This window comes from Somniosus microcephalus, chromosome 1, assembly GCF_052327205.1.
Source record: "Somniosus microcephalus isolate GS21.2 chromosome 1, FLI_Smic_1.0, whole genome shotgun sequence".
NCBI lineage: Eukaryota > Metazoa > Chordata > Chondrichthyes > Squaliformes > Somniosidae > Somniosus > Somniosus microcephalus.
The window spans coordinates 186,962,077-186,988,722 of NC_140987.1; the positions used below are offsets into that span (position 1 = coordinate 186,962,077).

General features: G+C 47.5%; 1 protein-coding gene across 29 annotated transcripts in view; it reads right to left on the reverse strand.

The window, feature by feature from the left end:
• The window catches only part of cast (calpastatin), a 337,875-nt gene that overhangs the window by 134,721 nt on the left and 176,508 nt on the right, over window positions 1-26,646 (reverse strand). For all 29 annotated transcript variants that reach the window (XM_085988382.1, XM_085988220.1, XM_085988200.1 and 26 more), the window contains 2 exons: window positions 21,134-21,259; window positions 9,997-10,080 (listed from right to left, as the gene is read on the reverse strand). In XM_085988382.1, coding sequence (XP_085844508.1) covers window positions 9,997-10,080; window positions 21,134-21,259 — 210 coding nt within the window. The remainder of the gene's footprint in view (window positions 1-9,996; window positions 10,081-21,133; window positions 21,260-26,646) is intronic.

Below are 26,646 nucleotides of genomic sequence, written 5' to 3' on the forward strand. Positions count from 1 at the left end.
CTGCAGATTATGCCTCAAAGAGAACTTTACATTTTGATGACAATTATTTGTTCAGCCACCAATAATCCTCCTCTGGTGGTAATGACTTACCTCAATTTCTGATACTTTTTTCAGAGGTGCAATTACTGCTTTCTTCTGGTCAATACTGGCATTTTCCAAAGACTTGACAATGGTTGCCTTTAAGATGCTGATCTGTTCTTCAATCATGTGGGTTACCTCACTCATAATTTGACTTTTCATGTCAGTTACTATCTTCATTACATCTCCTAAATGCTTCTGAAGTAAATCCTCTTTGAAAGGCACGCTGTTGGGATTTTCTGTATCAGTGCTGCAGGATTGCTTAGTGTTCTGTGAGGAGTTAGAGTAAGACTGGACAGTGACAAGCCCATAACTGTCCCTGTTGGAGAAGTTCTGTGGACATACATATTCAGTAGATAACAGCAACAACTGCAGAGTCAAAACTTGGTCCAACTCACTGGAAAGATATAATTATAACGTCCACTTGCTTATCTTAGCATCCAATCGTGAAAATACAATTCCACTACTACCCAGTGTTTAATTCTTTTTTGTTCTCTTTATATAAAGATCACATTGCTGCACCAGGCTAGTCTGGCCTCTAATTCCAACCATACAGTAAAAACCTAGGGGGAGAAATTCATTATAGCCCAGGAATGGGTGGTAACTTTTGAAAAGTTTGAGAATTAGCGCCAGGCGCTAATGCTTCAGGCTGCATGCAAAACTCAGTCTCATTGCACAAAGAAAGGATTGGAGCACTAAATCAAGCCCTAATGGTCTAGCTCAGTGGCGTTAAACTCAAAGCGCTGACCAATATCAGGTGCAGTCTAATCTCAAGTCATCATCACCACAGGCTTTTCCCAGTACTTAAAGGGGAGGTTCATTGATACTGCAGCATCTCATTCTCAGCAATACTGGCTGTGCAGCTGCCTCAGCAAGGAGAAGCACAATAAGGAGAAGGAGCCGGAGGATTGAAGCAGGCGGCTCATGGCACATCCACCTCATTCGGGTGGTCAGGGTGAGTGAATGCTTCACCAAATGCTACATACCACCCACCATCTGTACCACAAGCTTCACACACTGCCCAAGGCATCAGAACCCAGCACTCACACACCAACAATCTCTACCTACCAACACTCACATGTACATCTCACACAATGACTGCTATTCAACTATGGCAGGTGCAAGGGTCATTAGTTGTTGGAATCATTGTGGTATGTGTGATATGTTTATGTATAAATTTATTCATGTAGTTTGCAATATTTGTGGTCTCTCTCATTTCAAAATGCACCCAGGAGGACGCTGTGATATGGCATGACAGAGGGATGGTATGATGGGCATGTGGTGAGAAAAAGGGATCTGGGGTTTAAGTCATCCTGGTGTGAGGCTGGAGGTCTGTTTGGAGGAGGTGGCAGAGTTCTGTGACCACCACCTTGCTGATGCGGAGCCATCTAATACACTGCCCCTCGCTTCATTGAAGGTAGGAGAAGTGCTGTCGGAAGACCTCGGAGGGAAAGGCCTCCTGTTGAGAGCCCTGATGGCCCTCCTCCTCCCTCTGGCCACATGTTCCAGTCTTTCTCGCTGCCTGCGCTCCCTCTGCCGTAGATCCTGGAGGGCGAGGTCGACTGCCAGTACAGCCCCCATTAATGTAAGGAAGTGTAGCAATTTGATATTTTGTGAGAATAAATATTACTAATTTTTAGCAGCCGCAACACTCGTGGCTACGCGTGACTCAACAATCTTTAAATTACTTAATTCAACTCTGTGAAACTGACAAGGAAGCAGTGAAACACCACTAACCTGACAGCTGTGATTCATTACTGAGGATGCCTTTAAATACTGCCCCTGGAGCCGGCATCCACCTGCCTCATGCCTCCTCTCCGTCGCTGTTGGGACGAGGCACTAAGGCAGGGGGCGATATTAAGTTTGGCAGATCGGGTGCCCAGTGAGTGTTGCACACTCACTGACGTCACGATCTGCCTGGCGCTAAAGTCCCCGGCACTAACTCATAGCGGCGGCGCTAGAGGGGCGCAGAATTTGCCTCACCCCAACACTGCTGCCTCAGCGCCCCAGTTAGCGCCCCCGCCAGGCGCTAACTGGAGGTGCTAACCAACCAAATTTCTCCCCCTTAGAATCATGCAACACAGAAGGAGGCGATTCAGACCATCATGCCTGTTCCGACTCTTTGAAAGAGCTATGCAATTAGTCCCACTCCCCTGCTCTTTCCCCATAGCCCTGCATTTTTTTTTCATTTTCAAGTATCTATCCAATTCCCTTTTGAAAGTTACTATTGAATTTGGTTCTATAACCCTCTCAGGCCGTGCATTCCAGATCATAACAGCTCATGTGTAAAAAAAATTCTCCTCATCTCCCCTTTGATTCTTTTGCCAATTATTTTAAATCAGTGTCCTCTAGTTACCAACCCTCCTGAAGGTAGAAACAGTTTCTTATTTACCATTTCAAAACCCTTCATAATTTTGAACATCATTACATCTCCCCTTAACCTTCTTAACTTAGCACATCTTCTTGAATACAGAGGGTACTATACCTCAAAACCACCAACAAATTTAATCTATTCTTTTTCATATCATACACTAAGTCTAACACAGTAAATAGCTCTTTATACCACTTTCATATAGGTCACTGGTTAATCTATCCAATCAGCTAAATTTAAAGACGTGTTAATTTTCCATCTAGATTATTTAACACAGCAGTACACATTGTACGTGATTATGTAAAACTCACCGCAAAATACCCTTAATGTGGTCATTTTAATCAAAATTAATTATTAAATTAAGATAGAAAGATTATGAAGATCTTTCATCTAATTAAAAGAAGTTATTGTTCAATGCTCAAAATGATTGGCCGGAATTTTCTGGGGTGGTAGCAGGCGTGATCGGTGGCGGGTCTGGTGGGAAAGTTGTTATTTTTGAGAGCAGGTCGGGAACCCGCTGTCATCTCGCCCCCACACGCCTTTCCCACAGGCGCGTCGATCATCGCGGAGCTGACCCAATCGGCAGCGGCGGGCGACCCAATTGAGATGATTAACAGGTAGTTACAACCACATAACAACCTTTTTTAACTTACTTTTTAAATTTCCCTGCATGGCCACGGAATTCACACAGCTCGGGAACCACGTCTGTCAACCTGAGGCGTGAGTTCTGTGGCCATTGCGCCAGCTGATTACTTGACAGCATGAAATGTACTGTAAAAGCTCCCACCTGACAGATGATCACTTTCCTCAGGCAGAAGCTGTTGCTCAGTCCATTTCCAGCACAGATTCTGCAGGTTGCAAGTGTTTCCAGCAAAGTCTCCATCCAGTGTCACCTCATTGGAAGAACTCTCTTACCACTGACAGATTGCTTCTGTCATCTGTACTTCACCTGCCATCTATTGCATCAACATCGGTGCCGTTTATACTGTCTCACGTTGGTCCTCAGAATTGGAACACGATCAGCCCCAACACCAGCAGCACCAGGCACACTAGCAGCACTGACAACAACGTCAACCTTCTCCGCAATCATCTGATGCTGCACAGGACACAGGGCAACAACACCTGAGCACATTGCTGCCCGGGAGGCCAGGGATGGCCTCATCATGGCCAGATTTAGTTAACTTTACGCTGTACACCCATATGGCTGCCACATGGCACCACCCCACACCAACACCATAAAGCATCCCTACAATGACCAAGCCATTTCTTTCACACTCATCACCATTGCAGGGGGTACCGTTATGTCTCACCATTCACTGCAACTCACTAAGCCACTTCCAAAGGTGCACACAAATCTGCAAGACCGGAGAGTGTTGAAAATAAAGGTTTCAATGTTTGACACCACATTAACAGAAACTTTACATAAACATTGCATAAAACACCCAAGTGCCTATCCTTATGTGTTGTTAGTTGGTATGATTGCACTAGGATGTGGGCGAGTGTGAGGGGTGGCTAGTGAGATGGGGATGTGATAATGTAGATAGAGAGGGATGGGTGGAGGTGCAAGGTAAGTTGGTGTGAGTAAGGATGTGCAGGAGTAGGGTAGGGAAGGCAGAGTGATGGGGATGTGATGAGAGGCACAACAGAATGCAGTTGAGTGTGGCTTTGTACTAACGTTTCCTGATCTAATGAGATCATTGAAACATTTGAGGCACTGCACCCAGGTCCTCCTGAACACATCCCTGCTTGTGACTTCCTCTGCAATGTGCAACCAGGCTGTCTTGGTCTCCTGGGGAGGTCTCTTCCGCCCATCGGAAGGGAAGAGAACCTCCCTGCCTGCTCTGACTCTCTCCATAAGCATATGGAGTGAGTCATCGGAGAGCCTGGGTGCAGCCCTCTGCCTCTGTGCAGTCATTGTCAGTGTTTGCAGCACTCCAATGCTGTAGTGCACTGACAGCACTATGTTAGATGACATTTCAAATATAATCTGGCCAGGGTCCCTTTAAAGATCCCGGCTGAAAATGCATCATGAATGATGTCACCAGACCCAGTCCATCTCATTGGGCCGGGTAACGGCTGGGAGGGCTTATTAATAGGCCCCATTTTGTTAACTTTACGCTGGCCACGACATGGCCACCGCCCGCACCGGACCCGCCGAGGTAAAGAAAATTCAGACCATTTGGTTTAAAAACGAAGTTCATTAAAATTTGGGACTTCCCTCTAGCCATCAGATTGAGCATGACAAATTACATACTATGGGCTAGATTTTCAGTATAGACAGTTTTGGGGCGCTAACCTTAGCGCCCGCCCGAAGTTAGCGCCCGCCCCAAAGTAGCGCCCCATTGCCGGAAATTCAGTGGCTTCGCCCTAAGAGAGTGGTGGAGCGCTAAAAGAGGCGTTCCACTCCTACCTTTAGGCGCTAAGCCGGCGGTCCAGAGGGATAGCGCCCAGGCGGGGCGCAGCGCGGGTGCGGTCATTTTTGCACTGACAGCAGACCCCGTGGTGCCGACCAGCTCTTAAAGGGGGAAGGGACGAATTGGTCTGCTGCCACGCCCTGCACACTGGAGCCTTGCAAAGAGGCCTCAACACTGCTGCTCAGCCCCAGGGAGTCATGGCAACGCCAGAGAAGGCCCGTCAGCGTGCCCTGCGCTTCTCAGAGGGTGATCTGGACATAATGGTCACAGCTCTGGAGGTGAGGCGCAAGATCTTGTTTCCAGAGAGTGGGAGGAATCCAACCCACCATGACTACACCAAAGCCTGGAAGCAGATCGCCCAGAGGGTGACGTTCACCGGCGAGGCCCCCAGGACCCACAAACAATGCCGTAAAAAATACAACGATCTGACCAGGATTGTGAAGGTGAGTAGCCTTTCCAGTCTCCTCCTCATTCTTGCATGTACACCTGACATGATGGGCAAAGGGAGCTGAAAGTCCTATTGGCCAGCCCTCAGCCAGCAGCATTGGGACAGTCATGAGCATCAAATGGCCATTCGGCACTCTACACTTTGGCCAAGCTATTCCACCATGGGAGGCAGTGCACACTACATCAGGGCTTCACTCTGTCCAAGCTATTCCACCATGGGAGGCAGTGCACACTACATCAGGGCTTCACTCTGTCCAAGCTATTCCACCATGGGAGGCAGTGCACACTACATCAGGGCTTCACTGCGCACTTACAGCCCGTCCTTTCTCTTGCAGGCTAAAGTAGCGTTTAATCGGCAGGCCCGTGCCAGGGGTGGCTGCGCCAAGCTGCAGAAGCTCACTCGGCTGGAGGAGCGCGTGTGTGTGCTCATGGGAGCCCGTGTGATTGTCCCCACAGCGTGCGGTGTATCTGACCCTCCACTGCCCGGCAATGGTAAGGACCTCGCCTTTTGGCCCTCTCGCGTCGCACTGGCCCATCCGAGCTACCTCCTTTGCCACTGTCCCACCAATGCGCTGAATCCCACCAGTCCTAACTCCCTCGCTGACGCCGTCTCCTCACTCTGAAGCTACTCTTGTGCATTCCTGCTTTCAGCTGGTGACGACCAGGACCCTGAAGCTGCCAGTGACAGCACCTCCGACCAGGAGGAGGAGGAGGAGCAAGCCGGACCTTCGGGGGAACAGTCACGTCCCGCAGGAGAGGAGGAAATGCTTGACACCTCCTCACTGGACGAGTGCCTGGAGGAACTGTCGCAGGGCAATGCAGCTTCTGGGACCAGTGGCGTCCAGCCACCCAGCAGCCGTGCGCGTGGCCCGCGGCCTTCCCCCCAAAGGGGGGAAGGATCAGAGGGGAGTGCTGCTGCTCGGCACACTCGCCGTCACCAACGCGGCAAGGGTCCCCTAGTTCGGCCCCCTCCTCCCCAGCGGGAGAGTCGCGACTCCAGTCCGGACACCTTCACTTCGGAGGAGGTGCGGAAGCTGGATAAGATGGCCGACGACTCGGACCGGCGCCACACGGAGCTCATGAGCGTGGTGGGGCGCATGCCTGAGGCCATCGAGTCGCTGGCGACCAGTGTGCGCGAGTTCGGGGCAGCAACTGCCGCGAGTGGCCGCATGCTGACTGATGCCGTCAAGACCCTGGCGGATGTGATGCGCACGCACACCAGGACCACAGGGCCACTCACTGCTGCCACACGCGCTGTCTCAGGCAGGCATCGCCAGGGCAGGCGCCGCGCTGGACCATCCCAGCAAGCCGCCCGTCGGCTGATTGCTGCGGATCCTGCAGTGCGGGCCCGGCCGAGTGCCACCGCGCCACAGCACCAGCCAGCGCATCCCAGACGCCAGCTGGCCCACATTGCGCCATCCGTCGCCGCCATTCCCCCTCTGGGGCGTCAACGGCAAGCGGCTGCAGCTGATGGTGGCCAGGCTCAGGTGCGCCACTCAGCAGACGGCCCCTCGAGGCCCAAACGCCGTGTAGGCCGCCCCCCAGCGGCATCTGGCGGAAGGGCATCTGAGCCTCAGGCGCCTTCCCCCAGCCTCGCAGCAGCCACTGGGCAGAGCTTGCCAAGGAGCAGCAGGCAGGGCAGGGGAGGCAAAATGCTGGCCAAGGTCTCGTCCTCGCGGGCCACTCAGTAGAGGGTGTGGGCAGCTTTCCTTTAATATGGCGGTGGCCATCTTTATTTTGCCCATGGTTGTGCTTTTGGAGGGCTTATTTTTTGCGTTAGGCCGACGTTGAGGCCCAGTTTGAATAAAGGTGGAGTGGCTCCTCCCCAGTTTGTGGGAGTGAGTCGTTTGTTGGGCTTTTTGTGGGGCCCGTTTATTGTTTTTGGGGATTCATGTGGGAAGGGCTTTTCATTTTTGTGCAATAAAAAATTATCTTTATTCATGCAGTCTCCATGGTTGTTCTTCTTAGTGTTTGTTGGCTTCGCCGGCTGAGGACTTGCGGAGCGGCTGCATTCATCTTCCCTCATGGCCCCTGGCCATTCCCTGACAGGGGGCTTAGAAGTACCGTGTAATAAGGTGGCGTCGTGCGGCCCTTGGCCCTGGTCGCTCCCTCCTGGGAACGTACTCCTGCTCCTCCTCCTCCTCCTCCTCCTCATGCTCCTCCTGCTCCTCCTCCTGAGGTGCTGGTCCAACGTCAGGTGGCAGTGCCTGAGTCCTGCGGATAGCCAGGTTGTGTAGCATGCAGCAAACCACCACAAATTGGGAGACCCGGTCCGGCGAATACTGGAGAGCTCCTCCGGAGCGATCAAGGCAGCGGAACCGCTGCTTGAGGACCCCAATAGTTAGCTCGATGATGTTGCGGGTGGTTTGATGGCTCTCGTTGTAGGCCTCTTCAGCAGCGGTCCTGGGCGCGCGGAGCGGGGTCATGAGCCAGGTGCACAAAGGATAGCCTTTGTCCCCGATGAGCCATCCTCTTGGGGGAGGCTGTGCCTGGAACATGTCATGCACAGTACTCTGCCGCAGGATAAAGGCATCGTGGCTGCTGCCTGGGAAGCTGGCATTGACTGCCATGATGCGGTGCTTGTGGTCACATACCAGCTGCACATTCAGAGAATGGTAGCCCTTCCTGTTGCGATACTGCTCGCCATGCTCCAGAGGGGCCCGCAAAGCCACATGCGTACAGTCAATGGCGCCCTGCACCAAGGGGAATTCCCCGAGTCTGGCAAATCCCAATGCGCGCTGATGCTGGCTCTCGAGGGCCATGGGGAAGGAGATGAATTGGCTTCTCCTTCTGAACAGTGCTTCGGTCACGTGGCGGATGCAGCGATGCGCGCCATACTGGGAGATGTTTGCTATGTCCCCAGCAGCGTATTGGAAGGAGCCGGTGGCATAGAAGTTCAATGCCACCGTCACCTTCACTTCCACCGACAGAGACGTCCTGTACCTGAGCTTTGGCCGCAGATCTCGGCGAAGCAGGTGGCAGATCTCTGCAATCACCTCCTTTCGGAATCGGAGCCTTCTAACACATCGCGCGGCACTCATGTTTAGGTAGGAGCGCTGCTGGCGGTATAGCCTGACTGGGTAAGGCCTACGTGGCCGACACCTGTAGCCCCCTCTGCCTCTAGCCAGGACTGCCCCTCTCACAATGCGTCTGCGAGCCCTACGGACATGGCGCTGCAGCTGCGCGTTGGCACCCCATGCAGCCCCCATCAAATCCTGGCAAACAGTCTAATTTCCAAATGGCCACTTGCAGCGCTATTGCCTGAGTCCAAAAATACCTGGCTCTTGCTGCTTGAAACCAGTTAGCTATCCTCCTTGTTGTGTCTCCAGAAATGCGTTGCACAAGACTGTTTTCTGAAAAAAGGCTGGCCTTTATACTGGAGAGGACGTTCCCTTTAATTAGCGCCCCCCGGGGCCCGCGCTGGTTGTGTTGCGTTCCTTTTTCCAAATGCTCCGGCCGCCCGCCGCACAATGGGGCGGTCCGACTGAAGTTTGCAATCGGGGCGGCCAAAGGGCGTTGCACGAGGATGTGACGTCATTTTCTGCGCGCGCATCCGGGCGGGCGCTAAACTTTGCGCCGGCGCTAACGGGCAACTTAATTTGGGGCGGGGCGCAAACTGCGCTGCGCCCGGGCGCTACACGCATAGCGCCCGGAAATCACTTCTCTTAAGGCGCTAACTGCTGGCGCAAGCGACTGAAAATCTAGCCCTATGCCTTTTAATTCAAAGTCACATAATTCAATTTTTAGCAGAAATTCCCACTACGTATTGTGTTATTTATGTTGCTTAATTCAAATGATCGGATAATTCAAATTGTTATTGCAGAAATTGACTAAAATATCAGGAGTAGACTGTAAACTGAATTAGAAGCAAGGTTAGTTAGACAAATCCAGCAACTATAGCTAGGCTTGTTAACTCCATTTAACCTGGATTAAAATCTGCACCTTTCACATAAGAATGCAAAGGACAAAATTACAATCTTTGCATTCGGATTGACAGATCATAATTTTTCTTTGATTACTACATAATCCAGCCAAAGTCCTACATAGCATTCTCAAAGGCACCAGCATATTCCCTTCTGGTGAAAAATAAAATGCTGTTGCTGGCAGATCAAATGGTCTAGTACTGAATGGTCACTGTTTCTGTTTAGCTAATCAGATTCCAATCGGGCACTCAAGTAACATTTTAATTTCAATGAATCACTGTACCTGCATCAGACCAAGGCTCTCTCTCTTAAAGCCCTGTTATTTCAGCAATTCAATATACAAGTTGCTTCAAAATTTCCCTTCCTCATCCACAGAAAAGAGTTATTCTATAGGCCTCTTACAACTCTGCAAATGTGACACCTCAAAATGCAACCAAGATTTTCAAAATAGTTCAGAACATATCATAACTTTGCAAGAAGAATCAATTAAATACTCCTAAATAGTGGTTCATTGGTATTTCCATTCTATTACACAAAACACTGCAGAGACTAGCTACAAACAGTGAAATACAAACAATTTCAAGTAATAGAGTTGCAGGCAGACATTTCTGAAATGAGTATCATTCGATCTACATTGTTGAAATGCTAGCTTTGAAGAAAAAAATAAGTATCTTTTTTAAATCCTTAAATTTGTTTACGCAAGTTATATTAATACCATGCAGTACACTGAAATGTTATTGAAAGATTTAAAATTCATTAGTACCTGAATCTTTGGGTCAGTATTTCTGTGAACTGAAGTGCCTGGTATTTTTGATGGATGTGTTTCGGCAAGATTTTCCTTTGTATCCTTTAAAAAAAAGAGAACTTTTTTCAAAATTTAGTTAATACCCTGCTGAAACATATCCTCAGAGCATAGAATCACACAGTACAGGAGGCCAGTCGGCCTGCCGTGTATGTGCTGGCTTTTTGCAAGAGCTACCCAATTAGTCCTACTCCCCTGCACTTTCTTCAGTTGCAGTGCATGCATTCTTGGGTAGCGCAAGAGCAAGAGCAGGTATTTTAACCACAAAATGCAATTCACTGGGAAAAATAATGCATGATAGAATGGACTAATTTATTCCTCTCACCTGCTCCTTGTCTCTAATCACTCTCACATTAAAGTACCAATGTTGTGTGTCCAGGAATCGTGCCTCATGAGTGCAGACCATCATCCCTCACATCATTGAGCGACAGATGTCAGCTGTATGAAGGCGCCAGGCACTTTTCCACAAGGAAGAAAGAATCTTTCTTTCCTTTTCTACTTAACTCTCTCACTTGCACAATCACATACTCAGCATGTTAAATGGTCATTCCCAGTCATCTGCCACGACCAACTTGTGTGGGGTCCTTGCGCATGGATAATCTGTTTAAATTATGTCAATTGATGGATAAATATTGTCCAGGATACCAGGAGAACTCTGCTGCACTTATTCGAAAATTGCCATGTGTAAAGTCTGTAGGTTGTGCAGTAAATAACTTCAGAGACTTTAGAAGTACAAACAAAACAGGTCTTTACTATTCAGAGGTCTGGGCGATTTCTGCCCTAGTTAACGTATCACAACCCTTATATACTGGTGTGGTCACTATCGGTATTACAGTATACATGAGCCAATAAATAGTGCCACCCTGAAGTAGTGCTCTTAAAGGCGAACGGTCACATTCTATAGTTCCCTTAAAGGTAAACGGTTACATACACAACACTCCTCCCTTCCTAGCTTATTACTTACAGAATCCCGTTAAACATACAATCTTCAATTTTATATAAACAGGTTGCAGATATACTCTCGATGGAGTCAACGTCATATAACAATTTACAGATATACTCTCGATGGAGTCAACGTCATATAACTTCATGTTTAACATAACATAATAACATATATAACTTCATGTCAAAACAGATCACAGATTCAGTCTCTGTGGAAAACAGTTCATAGATTCAGTCTCTGTGGTGTAGTCGGTTCACATTGCTGGAGTGACTCATTCAATAGTCCTTCCATGGGTTTAACAGTTTGAACTTCCGAACTGAATTGGCTCCGTTCGGAGGGACCACGTGTGTGATCTGGTAGAGGTAATCATGGTTCAGATGGGTCATCTTCTGTTTCGACTTTTCCTTTTCTGCTTCTTGGAGACTCTCTGGGCTCCACTGTCAGCTGCCAGCTGCATGCGCAGTTCCTCCTTCTCTTCCTCCTTTTTCCGTAGTAGAGCCACCTTCTCCCGATGTTCCGTAGACTTTCGGTGCTCCTCCATGATTTCTGTATGGTGGGAGTCGAAGTTACAAGTTGGGCAGGACAGGACATAGTAATATTCGGAGTCGTCCTGAGCTAGGCCAGCGAGAGGGTCTTCTATGTCCTCCCTACCCAGCTGGACGTCAGCCAGCTTTTGTTCCAAATCCAGACATCTTTCCTGAAGAGACTTCTTCACGTGTTCCGCTTCCTCTAACTTTTTCTGGGCTTTCAGCAAGTTGTTTACTAATGACCTCATTTGTGATTTTAATACTTCAACTTCCTTTGGAGATTGATTGATCGGACTATTCAATCCCTCTACCGGAGCAGTTGTTTCAGCGTTCTGTTGTTCAACCTTGACATGAGTCAACGTACTTTTGGTATCTAAGGGTTGCTCTGCTGCCATCTTCTCAGTCTGTGTTGCAACCTCGGCTATTTCAATAACTTTTGAGAGCTCCAAACCCTTCTCCTCTGACGATTTAAGCTCATGTTCATGGCCCATTCTTACGGTCTCTGTGTTTCTTACAGTTCCCTTTTCTTCCACTGAAAAGATTTCCAGTTGCATCTGTTCTTCAAGTCGTTGGACCTCGGCCATTGCCGCTTCATATTTATTTTGTGTTTCCTTTAATAATTTAACGAGTTCTTGGACATCCTGTATTCCCTGTTCTGGTATGTCTTCCACCACTAATTTTTTTCCTATGGATTGAATCCCTAACGATGAGTCAGCCTTGGCCTGAAGCTCATCAAACATTTCCTGCAGACTTTGTAATTCTTGCTTATGGTCAACCTTTAGTCGTTCATGTTCTTTCACTAACACGAGCTTTTCAGAAGTTGCCAAGTTCACCCCTTCCAGGATTGTAGTCCGAGCCTGTTCATACTGTTCTTTCAACTCGTTACACTCTGCTTGCAACAAGTCGTAGAGGTGAACTGGAATACCATCCTGACTTCCTGAAGATTCCTCTTCCTTTGGATCGTTCTGTGTATATTCTAGTTCCTGAACAGCCTCAGGGAGATGTGATTGGTACTTGGCCACGATGGCTCTATGGTCGCTCTCTGCTTGAGCGAGCTGTCTCTGTTGTCTTTCCAGGGACTCCCATTCGGTGTCCCAGAACTTTTTCACCTTTTCCATCTCTTGTAGGAGACGGGCACTCAACTGTTCTAATTGTCGTTGTACTTTGACATAACGTTGAGTTCTAGCCCGGTGTTCCTCCGTAATGCATCTGTCTGTAGCTTGAACAGACTCAGAATTCTCTGTCTTTATGCACGCCATCGATTTCCCAACCTTAGTCCGTGAGTTCATGTTAATCTTGTTTTTCATACATAAGCTGGACTTATCGTCTTCCGGCTCGGAGTCTGAGCTGCTTGTCTGCACCGAGTCCTCACTCGTCATTGCTTGTCGGTAGTGCCATTCCATGTCTATTTTCTTGATCCACTCCCGTCCCAGAAGTGGTGGTCCTCCCTCAGGTAGTACGTACAGATACATTCGTGGGTGTTCTTTACCCCTATCTCTCACCTTGACTCGTATTTTTCCCAGGGGGTATACATGATGCCCCGTGTATGTCTGTAATACGAATTTGGTATTTCTTAAGGGTATGTGAGAGAATAGCCGGTGATAGTCCTTTTGGTTGATGACGGATACAGCTGATCCCGTGTCCAGCTCCATTCGTACTTGGACTCCCGCTATTTTTAGTGTGACCCAGATCAACTGTAGATCAGTTACTTTACCCACATGGTGGATTCTCAGACTATCCAGCTCCTGGCTGTTTGGGTCTGAGTCTGAATTTTGTTCGTCTGAACTCTTTTCAGCCACCTGATGCACCTTGTTGTACTTTCCTTGTGGTGGTGGCTTCCTTTGCTTGTTGGTCTTCTTTCCGGACCTGCATACCTTCGCGATGTGACCCCGTTTGCCACATTTCCTGCACTCTTGGTTCTTAAACCAGCACTGATTCTGGTCGTGCGTTGTCTTTCCACAATGGTAGCATTTGGGAGTGCTTGTTGTAATTTGGTCCACCCCGAGTGCCGCCGCCTTTAGCTGCATTTCCGCCATCCCTTTCGCTGCGGCTTCGTGCGATGAAGCTATGAGGACAGCCCTGTCCAGTGTGAGGTCGTTTTCTTCCAGAAGTCGCTTCTGCGTTCCTTCTTTGGCCAAGCCGCATACGAACTTGTCCCGCAGCGCCTCTGTCAAATTCCCTCCAAACTGGCAGTATTTCGCTAGCTTACGCAGTTCGACTAAGTATTCCGCATTGCTTTCATCTTGCCTCTGGGTTCTGGCGTAAAATTTAAATCGTTCAGCCAGCATCAACGGTGTGGGGTTCAAGTGATCCTTCAACACTGTTACGATCTCTTCGAAGGTCTGGTCCACTGGTTTAACTGGTGCTATTAGATGTTTCAAAAGCCCGTATGTTTTTGCTCCCATCGAATTTAACAAAGTTATTGCCTTGTTGTCATCCCCAATTTCGTTGGCTACGCAATATATTTCTATGCGTTCCACATACGTGGCCCAGTCTTCTATTTCTGCATTAAAGTCATTAATATTTCCTCGCTTAGGCATCTTCTTCTCTTTTTGAGAACAGTACAAGTATTACTTTACTTATTATTAATTTTCTTCTCTCTTCTTGAGAACACACCAGCCTTTCTGAAAAATCTTATTACTTTTCTGAAATTCTTAATAATTTCCAAGATGGCGGTTTCCCGCTTCTTCCTTCTTCTTCAGCGGTTTTCCCCGAAAAATGGCGGCTTTCCCGCGCTTCTCGCTCTCCCCGCCCACTTCAATGGCGGTTTTCCCGCGCTTGGCGGTCTTCACCCGGTCCCCCGACGCCGTCTGTCAGCCCGAGTGCGGTCCTTATCTATAATGCGATCGCTGGATCGCGAAGCGGCTGCCGGCCCTTATCTGTAGATCCGATCGCTCTCGCGGCTCTCGGCCCTTATCTGGAGATGCGATCGCTGGCTTGCAACGCCTCCCGCTCGGCTCTGGCTCCCCCGCTCGCGCGGCTCTCGGCTCTGACACTCCCGCGCCTACTCGCAGGCTCAGCGCTTCGTGGCAGCGGTTGCTGCACGGCTTCTCACATTGCCCGCAGTCCGGCTGTCACCCGACGCCGTTGGACCCGAATGCTTTGCCCTTCTCCTCCAAATACTTCTACCCCGTTTTTTTTTTAAATTTATTTGTTTTAACTACTCACAGTCTCTTCGGCCGCCTTGTTTTAGGCTGATTGGCTCGCTCAAGATGTGGTAGCAGGGTAATCTGTGCCTGTTGCTGCCGCAGCTTTGCTGTTAATCTTCCAGCTTCCAGTAAGTACTATACTTTTAGTAGACGGAGCCTCGTGTTTTCTTTTTGAAGCTCTCTGCTACTGGTTAGTCTTGCCGCAGGGTACGATCGGACTCGTCGCCACTGTAAAGTCTGTAGGTTGTGCAGTAAATAACTTCAGAGACTTTAGAAGTACAAACAAAACAGGTCTTTACTATTCAGAGGTCTGGGCGATTTCTGCCCTAGTTAACGTATCACAACCCTTATATACTGGTGTGGTCACTATCGGTATTACAGTATACATGAGCCAATAAATAGTGCCACCCTGAAGTAGTGCTCTTAAAGGCGAACGGTCACATTCTATAGTTCCCTTAAAGGTAAACGGTTACATACACAACACCATGGGATCTTTTATGTCCACCTTAGAGGGGAGACAGGGCCTCGGTTTAACGTCTCATCCGAAAGACGGCACCTTGAACAGTGCAGCACTCTCTCAGTACTGCACTCAACTGTCAGCCTAGATTGTGTGCTCAAGTCTCTGGTGTGGGAATTGAATCCACAGCTTTCTGATTTAGAGGGGATAATGCTACCACTGACCTATAGTAGGTAATAGAGCACTTAAAACAGGCACTAGGGGCTCATACCAGGGTGATAATTAGTGAGTAGGCATTTCTGTAAGCCTGATAATAATTCTTTTAGAAATCTTTGTGTGCAGAGAGTGTTCCTGTAATAGTTGGTCACCCTGCAATGTTTGTTGACATGATTATCAATGTTGGTCTTTGCACAAATGCAATGTATTTGAGGATGTAAGAACTGTGAGAGATGTTGGCCATGACTGTTAAGGTAATCACAAGTTGTTCACCTGAAGCAATCTTCAATGAGCTGCTGCTGATGAACTTTGGCTGAAGGTAACTATTGGCACCCTCCTACCTCATTGCCATCTTCTGTTTCATCGTGTCCTCTTCCTCACCATGCTGAAGTTCCATGTTCAATTGTGGCTCTGTGTGTTGTCCCCCATTGAAGAGCAAAGTTATGCAGCATTTAGAAAACAACCATTATACGGGGCACTCTTTGTGGGCTGTATTGCAGGATGCCACCAGACCTGTCCAGACATCTACCTATCAGCACTGTGGGAGTACCTTGACCAGTGGTTCAAGGCGGCGGCTCACCACCACCTATTCAAGGCCAATTAGGGATGGGCAATAAATGCTGGTCTTGCCAGCGACGCCCACATCCCATAAACAAAAAAAAAATATTTAAAAAAGAATGGTTGCTTAAGGAATCAATGGCCAGCTTGATGATGGCTCTAGTTTAGTCATAAATCTAACTGTAGAGCAGCTTGGCGCTGGGCTCGGGTTCCTAACAGGAGTCATGAGTCAAGCAGCCAGTCTCTCACTTGCTGTTTGGGGATGGGCAGTGAATTGCCACAATAAAAAATTGTTCTGGCAACAGCCAGGTAAGTAGACACAGGGCTGCATGATGCACTGCTTGATCACACACCAGTTATATATTAATAGAGTGGAAGACCTTGCCATGCATGAAGGCAGTGGGGTCATGCGAAAGAGCCCACGGGGCGACAAAGGCACAGTCAATGATGCCTTGGATTTGCAGGGAATCCTGCCATCTGTGCAAACTCCAGAGCCCTATCCTGTTGCTTCCGGTTATCCATGGGGAAAGTGATGAAAGTGCAAATGAGGTATTAGTCATCTGCTTAATGCAAGCATGTACTGTAGACTGACTGATGTTACTGATATCCCCTATGGCAGCTTAGAAGATGCCGGAGGTGTTAAGTATGTGTATTGTATTGAACAATTAACACAAAGACTTAAACGTATAACTCAAACAGGTCTTTACTGGTTGGAGGTAGGGACTATACATAGGTCTTTACTTCATGCCCACAGGCGGGAACTGAGGGGGATCAGTACCCACAGTACTATTTATACCCCTATGGCCAGGAGTGGTACTGCGTATCACTATGCCCAACAAGTAGTGCAGTCCTGTCCATAGGTTCAAAGTAGCACACATATTACATACACAACATTCCTCCCTTCCTAGCTTTACAGTCATCTCCCCATTTAACATAACGTAATAACATATATACATATATAACTTCAGGTTTACATAACAGAATAACATAGATACATAGATAACTTCATGTCAAAACAGATCACAGATTCAGTCTCTGCGGAAAACAGTTCACAGATTCAATCTCTGTGGTGTAGTCGGTTCACGTTGCTGGAGTGACTCATTCAATAGTCCTTCCATGGATTTAACAGTTTGAACTTCCGAACTGAATTGGCTCCGTTCGGAGGGACCACGTGTGTGATCTGGTAGAGGTGATAATGGTTCAGATGGGTCATCTTCTGTTTTTCCTTTTCCTTTTCTGCTTCTTGGAGACTCTCTGGGCTCCATTGTCAGCTGCCACAGCTGCCAGCTGCATGCGCAGTTCCTCCTTCTCTTCCTCCTGTTTCCGTCGTAGAGCCAGCTTCTCCCGATGTTCCGTAGACTTTTGGTGCTCCTCCATGATTTCTGCACTTTGGGAGTCGAAGTTACAAGCTGGGCAGGACAGGACATCGTAATATTCGGTGTCGTCCTGAGCTAGACCAGTGAGAGGGTCGTCTATTTCCTCCATACCCAGTTGGACGTTAGCCAGCTCTTGTTCCAAATCCAGACATCTTTCCTGAAGAGACTTCTTCATGTGTACCTCTGCATCCAGCTTTTTCTGGGCTTTCAGCAAGTCGTTTACTAGTGACCTCATTTGTGATTTTAATACTTCAACTTCCTTTGGAGATTGATTGATCGGACTATGCAATCCCTCTACCGGAGCAGCTGTTTCAGCGGTCTGTTGTTCTACGTTGACGTGAGTCAGCGTACTTTTGGCATCCAAGGGCTGCTCTGTTGCAGTCATCTCAGTCTGTGTTGCCACCTCAGCTCTTCCAATAACCTTTGAGAGCTCCGAACCCCTTTCGTTTGAATATTGAAGTTCATGTTCAAGTTTTTCCCATTTCAGAGTCCTGTCCTTCAGCATATGCAGGAGTTGGCTGACCGTTAACTCCTCTGACATCAGACGTTTTGTGTGCTCCTGCTCCATTTTCTCCATCAGCTGCTTCTGTTGTCTTTCCAGATTCTCCAACTCTATATCAAAGAACTCTTTCGTTGCATTCAACTCTTGCTCAAAACGGCGAAGCATTTGTTCTAATTGCTGTTGTAGTTTGAAATGGAGTTGAGTTCGAGCCCGGTGTCCCTCAGAAATGGGCACATCAGTAGACTTGCCAGACTCAGAATCCACAGTTAAACTATGTTGTTGTTGCTCAGTGGAATTCTGTGCTGAAACTTTGTCTTTTGCACCTGAGTTGGGCTTACCATCATCCGTTCCAGAGTCTGGGCCGACTATCTTCACCGAGTTCTCACTCGTTATTGTTTGTAGGAAATGCCAGTCCATATTCATTTTCCTAATCCACTCCCGTCCTAGTAGTGGAGGACCTCCTTCAGATATCACATATAAGTCCATTATTTGACTGTCTTCGCCCTTGTGGACCACTGCAACCTCTATTTTCCCGATGGGGTACACTCTTTGCCCCGTGTATGTTTTCAATATAATCCCCGTATCCTGTAGGGGAATATGTTGGAATAACTTTCCGTAATCTTTCTTATTTATGACCGTCCATGCCGATCCAGTGTCCAATTCCAGTTTTACTTGGACTCCTTCTATCTGAAGAGTGACCCAAATTGTCTGGAGGTCTGCACCCTTACCAGCGTTGAGTACTCTTAAGCTAGCCAGTTCATTACAGCTTAAGCTAGCCAGTTCATTACTGCTAGCGTCTGAATTGGACTCCTGTTCGGTCACCTTATGTACCTTTGCGTATTTTCCTTGCGGTGACTTCTTGTTGCTGGTCTTCTTCCCTGACCTGCATACTCTAGCTATATGTCCAAGCCTACCACAAGTTCTACATTCTTGGTTTTTAAACCAACACTGGTTCTGATCATGCGTTGTCTTTCCACAACGATAACATTTGCCAGAACTCACACCCAATTTGTGTGCACTGAGCTCCGGTGACCGTAGCTGCATTACTGCCGTGCCTCTCGCTGCGGCTTCGTGTGCTGCTGCCATAGTGACCGCCTTCTCAAGCGTCAGCTCATTCTCCTCGAGCAGTCGCTTTTGTGTATCCTGTTTAAATAAACCACACACAGATTTGTCTCGAAGTGCCTCTGTCAGTCCCGTTCCAAACTGGCAATATTTCGCTAATTTACGCAATTCCAGCAAATAATCAGCATTGCTTTCATGCTGTAGCTGCCTTCTGTCGTAAAATTTAAATCGTTCCGCTAGCATCAGCGGCGTGGGGTTTAGATGATCTTTCAGGACAGTAACAATCTCATCGAACGTCTTATCCGCCGGTTCATCTGGTGATAACAGGTGTTTCAATTGCCCGTATGTCTTCGCACCCATTAAATTTAATAATGTTAGTGCTTTATCAGCCTCACGAATTTTATTGGCCTTACAATAATTTTTAACTCGTTCAACATATATGGCCCAATCTTCGATGTCACTATCAAAGTTGCTAATATTCCCGTGTTTAGGCATTGTAGTACTTTATCAGATTTGCAATTTCTCAGATTTTTTTTTTTTTTTTTTACTGTTATCCAAGATGGCGGCTTCCTGCTCTTGCCGTCGTCCTCCGCCCACAAAATGGCGGTTTTCCCGCTTCTGCCTTCTTCCCCAGCGGTTTTCCCGTGAAAAATGGCGGCTTTCCCGCGCTTCTCGCTCTCCCCGCCCACTTCAATGGCGGTTTTCCCGCGCTTCTCGTCGCTGACTTTCAGCCCGACTGCGGCTCTTATCTCCTGTGCGATCGCTGGTGCGCCGCCCGCCCGAAACAGTTCTCAGCCCTTATCACCGGTGCGATCGCTGGCCCGCTAAGTGCCTCCCGCTTGAAGCGGCTCCCGGCCTCTGGCTCACCCGCTCGGCGGCTCTTGCTCGCTCCCTCCCGGGCTCTGGCTTACCCGCTCGCGCCCTCCCGGGCTCTGGCTTACCCACGAGGTTATGGAGGCTTCAGGGTCCTAATGCCTGTCGCTTCCAGTCGCTGGAAGCTGTCAGGATTTCTGCTGCCCTTCAGTTTTCAGTGGGGTGTTGAGGATTGGAACCTCTCTTCAACGTCCTGTCTTTGGACGAAGCCGCTGTGGAATAACTGCCGCAGGGTTCGAACCGACTCGTCGCCAGTGTTAAGTATGTGTATTGTATTGAACAATTAACACAAAGACTTAAATGTATAACTCAAACAGGTCTTTACTGGTTGGAGGTAGGGACTATACATAGGTCTTTACTTCATGCCCACAGGCGGGAACTGAGGGGGATCAGTACCCACAGTACTATTTATACCCCTATGGCCAGGAGTGGTACTGCGTATCACTACGCCCAACAAGTAGTGCAGTCCTGTCCATAGGTTCAAAGTAGCACACATATTACATACACAACAGGAGGCAAAGTAGTTCAGGACTACAGTGATCTTAACTGCAACAGGCAGTGCTGTGCTGGTTGCGGCAGTTTGTTGCAGGTCTTGATGTAGGAGGTGACACAAATCCTCACAATCTCCCAAGAGAAACATAGCCTGATTAGGCACTGCTCCTCAGAGAACTGCAGGTATGTTGCCCTGGATCTACAAACTCTGTTGGGAAGGCAAAGACTCCTGCAAGCATGCCTCCCTCCAGCTGCAGCTTTGTTTGCTCCTTCCTACAACTGTCGCTCCTCTTGCCAGAGTGGAATTTCCAGAAGACCACCATCAAGAAACAAGTGCAATGCCAGAAGCCCCTTAAGAGTTCCGAATGTTCTATAGCAACTATAAATACCGTGAAATCATTTAAGTAGCAAAAGCCATAATCTAATGCGAGCAAAATGGCTCCCAAAACTTTCGACAGTTTTACCCGAGAACAGCTGAGGATCCCTTTAAATATCACTGGACCTGGCTGCCTCTCGACTTGTACTGCCCATGGTTTGTGGGTGGAAGCAGGAACTGGCAGTGGCAGTGGCAATGTGGACAGAGACAGAAGTAGCGCTGAGGGTCGTAACTATATCATTTGACCCCACTTAGCACATATTAATGAAGCTATTTCCGCAGGAGCTCCGGCCGCCTAGACTGAGGTCGCTTGAAAATTGGGACAGGTGGGAATGCAGCGATAAGTCAGCGCTTCCATTTCCTGCACTACTTTGGTCATGCTATCGCTGTCATGTTTAAGCACTAACGGGGTGGTAGTGGCATGAGAATCGCTGCCAATATGTTCAGCTGAACAATTTGTACACATGAACTAGTTTTCCAAAGTTAATCAACTTTTGCAAAGCATGGCATATGTAATCATTTTTTGGACTAGGTCTTAGCTAGGATGTCAATTCTGATGTAAATTACCGTTTGAGCTGGCTTGGTTAGGCTCAGGCCCATTTTGCTCTGTTGGATATCTACTGACTGTGGTTGTTGCTGTTTTCCTCCAGTGGCTCCACTTCCTTTAGCTGAGGAACCAGGTGTAGTCTTGGCCTGAAGAAAAGATTCCAAAAGCATTAAAAGCAGAATCATACAACAAATGTCATGAAAAATCCACAAATGACAAAAGGTGTCTTTCTGTCAAACGAGGTGAAATTTGTCTTGGGTGGTCGCAAAAATCGGTTGGTAGTGAATCGGCAGTCTGTTTTATACTTTGTCCGATTTTTTGAGCTGAGTTTGAAATGGGCTGCCGATTTGCCATGGCACTTAGATCTTTTTCAACTTCATCTTTAGCTATTTAAATGCCATTGATGGAGTTCCCTTTTGCTTCCTGTGTGCAGTACTTTACACTTGTCTGGATTAAAGTTCATCTCTCATTATTATCCCCCCACCCTGCCTCATTTACATATTTTATCCAACTTTTGTGTTTCCCAAGCTGTCCCCTCAGAATCAACCTAGTGTGACATTATCTGCAAACTTCTCCTGGCAAATGCGGCCAAATTCTTGAAAAGACATGGGTTTAAAGACCATTTTTGGTCTGTCCTGGGACAGCCAACCGAAGAAAATGGGGTGGGACTGGGGAGGCATCATGTTGCATTCCTAACCCAAGGAACTGAGACAATTTTCTTTCAATCCCACTGGAATCAGACTGTACCACACTCCACTAGCCCACCTGCTGCATGCAAATGATGGCAGGAAGGTGCTTTTTGCTGGTCTGCTGCATATCCTTCTCCTACAGTCCAAGGCTTAGCTCTGGAAAAGATTGCCTGTATAAAAGGGGCATAGTGGTCCAGAGGAGTTAAATGTAAGTAAGTACTACGGAAGACTGCTGCTTGTTTCTTTGAATGTTAAACCCAGTTCACCATTTGCTCCATGCTGATAGTTTTATTACCGACTATTTTGTTGTTGCCTTTATTATTATCTTCAGCATCTCGGGGAAATAATGCAATTGCCCCAGGAACCACCTGTTCCTCAGCTATGAGGAGGAAGATGAGAAGGATCAGTGGGAGTTGCAAAGCTGATCCATCAAAATAGCAGCTATAGGGCCCCTACCCACAGGTACCCACACCTCCAAGTGTACAGACCCAAGTGGTCCTATTTGAATCAGTCAACTAATCAATGCTTGAGAAGGCTGAGATTCCCTCCAGAGGCGATATCTGAGTTATGCTAACTGCTTGCCCAGGCTTTCTAGCCCACTTCTGCGAGGCAACGCATTTTCAGTGGCAGTAAACATAACCATGGCTTTAAACCTCGATGCAGTGATTCCTTTCAGGCTAGATCAGGCAACATTATCTATATTTGCCAATTGGCAGTCCACCACTGCATGAACCAGGTCATCGATGACTTGTTTAGGCGAGCATCCCAGTTCATCTCTTGAAAAGAGAAGGCTGAGGGGTGACGTAATAGAGGTCTTTAAAATTATGAAAGGGTTTAAGAACATAAGAATTAGGGCAGACGTCAGCCATATGGCCCCTCGAGCCTGCTCTACCATTCAATAAGATCATGGCTGATCTTCAACCTCAACTTCACTTTCCTGCCCGATCTCCATATCCCTTGATTCCCCTCGAGTCTAAAAATCTATCTATTTCAACCTTGAATATAGTCAAGGGGCCTGAGCATCCACAGCCCTTTGGGGTAGAGAATTCCAATGATTCACAACCCTGAGTGAAGAAATTCCTCCTCATCTCACTCTTAAATGGCTGACCCCTTCATGAGACTATGGGGGAAACAACCTCTCAGCATCTACCCTGGCAATCCCCCTCAGAATCTTATACATTTCAATGAGATCATCACTCATTCTTCTAAACTCCAGAGAGTATAGGCCCAATCTACTCAATCTCTCCTCCCAGGGATCAATCTAGTGAACCTTCGTTGCACTGCCTCCTTCCTCAGATAAGGAGACCAAAACTGTGCACAGTACTCCACGTGTGGTCTCACCAAGCCCTGAACAATTGTAGTAAGACTTCCTTACTCTTGTATTCCAACCCCCTTGCAATAAAGGCCAACATGCCATTTGCCTTCCTAATTGCTTGCTGTACCTGCATGCTAGCTTTCTGTGTTTCCTGTACAAGGACACCTAAATCTCTCTGAGCACCAACATTTAATAGTTTCTCACCATTTAAAAAATATTCTGTTTTTCTATTCTTCCTACAAAAATGAATAACCTCACATTTGCCCACATGATCCTCCATCTACCATCTTATTGCCTACTCACTTAACCTATCTATATCCCTGGATTTCCTATTTGATTTTTTGGTGACTATCTTATATCGATGGCCTCTAGTTTTGATCTTCACCACAAGTGGAAACATTCTCTCTGTGTCTACTCTATCAAAAGGCGGGGGGTGTCATTCATGTGTAGGATCACCAATCCATAGGATTAGTGTGGAGACTCCAGGAATTAGAATCTCTCCTGGACACTGCAAGAAACCTGGGAGAAAAATCATAGGCGACATTAAAAAAATTATAGGGTGAAATTTATCCCCCTAAAAAGGTGGGTTGGGGTTGGGTCAGATATTGGCCCAGAAATTCGGGTCGGAGGCTTCCCGCGGGTGCAAGCCTCTGACCTTCTTTACCCAGAGGGTGGTGAGAATGTGGAACCTGCTACCACAGGGAGTGGTGGAGGCGAAAAGTATAGATGCATTTAAGAGGAGGCTAGATAGGCATATGAGGGAGAAAGGAATAGAGGGTTATGCTGATAGAGTTATTCTATGTAATTCTATGACCTTGAACAGCAGTGAGAGAGAGTTATCAACTTTTACAGACTGGCTGGATTCCCTCAGGATCGAAGTGCCACCAATAGGACTCATATCGCCCTTTGGTCCATCTATCAGCTTGCATTCAACTCTGTCAACCAAAATTGGTTTAGTTCCAAGAATGTGCAGCTGCTTTGCAATTCCAATGACCTCATAGTGCATGTGCATGCATGCTATCCTGAGAGCTACAAAAATATATTTGTATTAAAACGGTCAATAACCCCACCACCAGTCTATGAGCAAAGTCATATATCCGGATGGTTGATGGGCATCAAGGATGCCGTCTGCAGGTATGGTTGATGGAATCACTTTGGAATCAGGACACCACAGCTTTCTTCCTCAGTGTCAACCACACATCAAATTTTTGTACCATCTGCAAACTTCTTAATCATGCCCTACATTGAAGTCTAAATCATTGATATATACCACAAAAAGCAAAGGACCTAGTACTGAGCCCTGTGGAACCCCACTTGTAACAGCCTTCCAGTCAAAAAAACACCCATCGAACATTACGCTTTCCTTCCTGCCACTGAGCCAATTTTGGATCCAACTTGCCACTTTCCTTTGGATCCCATGGGCTTTTACTTTCCTGACCAGTCTGCCATGTGGGACCTTGTCAAAAGCCTTGCTAAAGACAATATACACTACATCAAACGCGCTACCCTCATCGACCCTCCTTGTTACCTCCTCAAAAAATTCAATCAAGTTAGCCAGACACAACCCCTTAACAAATCCATGCTGACTGTCCTTGATTAATCCGTGCCTTTCTAAATGACGATTAATACTGTCCCTTAGAAATTGTTCCAATAATTTTCCCAACGAGGTTAGGCTGACTGGCCTTAAATTACTCGGTCTATCACTTTCTCCTTTTTAAACAACGGTACAACATTAGCTGTCCTCCAGTCCTCTGGAACCACACCTGTAGCCAGCGAGGATTGGAAAATGATGTTCAGAGCCTCCGCTATTTCCTCCCTTGCTTCTCTTAACAGCCTGGGATACATTTCATCCGGGCCTGCTGATTTATCTACTGTCAAAGATGCTAAATCCCTTTAATATTTCCTCTGTCACTATGTTTATCTCATCTAATATTTCACACTCCTCCTCCTTAACAACAATGTCTGCATCGTTCCTCTCTTTTGTGAAGACAGATGCAAAGTATTCATTAAGGACCATATTCACGTCTTCCGCCTCCACACACAGGTTACCTTTTAGGTCTCTAAAAGGCCCTACTCTTTCTTTAGTAATCCTCTTGCTCTTTATGCATTTATAAAACATGGTTATGTTACTGGACTAGTGATCCAGAGGCCTGGATTAACGATCCAGAGACATGAGTTCAAATCCTACCATGGCAGCTGGGGAATTTAAATTCAGTTAATTAAATAAATCTGGAATAAAAAGCTAGTATCAGTAATGGTGACCATGAAACTACCGGATTGTCGTAAAAACCCATCTGGTTCACAAATGTCCTTGTGAAGGAAATCTGCCGTCCTTACCCGGTCTGGCCTACATGTGACTCCAGACCCACAGCAATGTGGTTGACTCTTAACTACCCTCTGAATTGGTCTAGCAAACCACTCAGTTGTACCAAACTGCTAAAAAGTACACTAAGAATAAAACCGGACAGACTACCTGGCATCGACCTAGGCACCGGACATGACAAAGGCACACCCAGCCCGCTCGACCTTGCAAAGTCCTCCTCACTAACATCTGGGGACTTGTGCCAAAATTGGGAGAGCTGTCTTGTCGAGCAACATAGTCATACTCACAGAATCATACATTTCAGCCAAAGTCCCAATCTCCTCCATCACCATCCCTGGGTAGGTCCTGTCTCACCAGCAGGACAAAGGTGGTGGCACAGTGGAATACAGTGGGAGGGCATGGCCCTAGGAGTCCTCAACATTGATTCTGACCCCAAAGAGTCTCATGGTATGAGGTCAAACATGGGCTGATTACCACCTCCCTCAGCTGATGATTCAGTACTGCTCCATGTTGAACACTACTTAGTAGCAAGGGCACAGAATATACTCTGGGTGGGGGACTTCAATGTCCATCACCAAGACTGGCTCGGGTAGCACGACTACTGACCGAGCAGGACATAGCTACCAGACTGGGCCTGCGGCAGGTCGTGAGAGAAACAACATGAGGGAAAAACCTACTTGATCTCGTCCTCACCAATCTACTTGTTGCAGATGCATCTGTCCATGATAGTATTGGTCACCGCACAGTCCTTGTGGAGACAAAGTTCAGTCTTCACACTCCATCATGTTGTGTGGCACTACCACCGTGCTAAATGGAGTTGACTCAGAACAGATTTAGCAGCTCAAAACTGGGCATCCATGAGGCGCTGTGGGCCATCGGCAGCAGCAGAATTGTATTCCACCGCAATCGGTAACATCATGGCCCGGCAAATCCCTTTCTCTATCATTACCATCATCCAGGCGACCAACCATGGTTCAATGAGGAGTGTAAAGAGCATGCCAGGAGCAGCACCAGGCATACCTAAAAATGAGGTGCCAACCTGTTGAAGCTACAACACAGGACTACATACATGCTAAACAATGGACAGAGCTAAGTGATCCCACAACCAGTGGATCAGCTCAAAGCTCTGCAGTTCTGCCACATCCAGTTGTGAATGGTGGTGGGCAATTAAACAACTAACAGGAGAACATCCCAACTCTTGTGCTG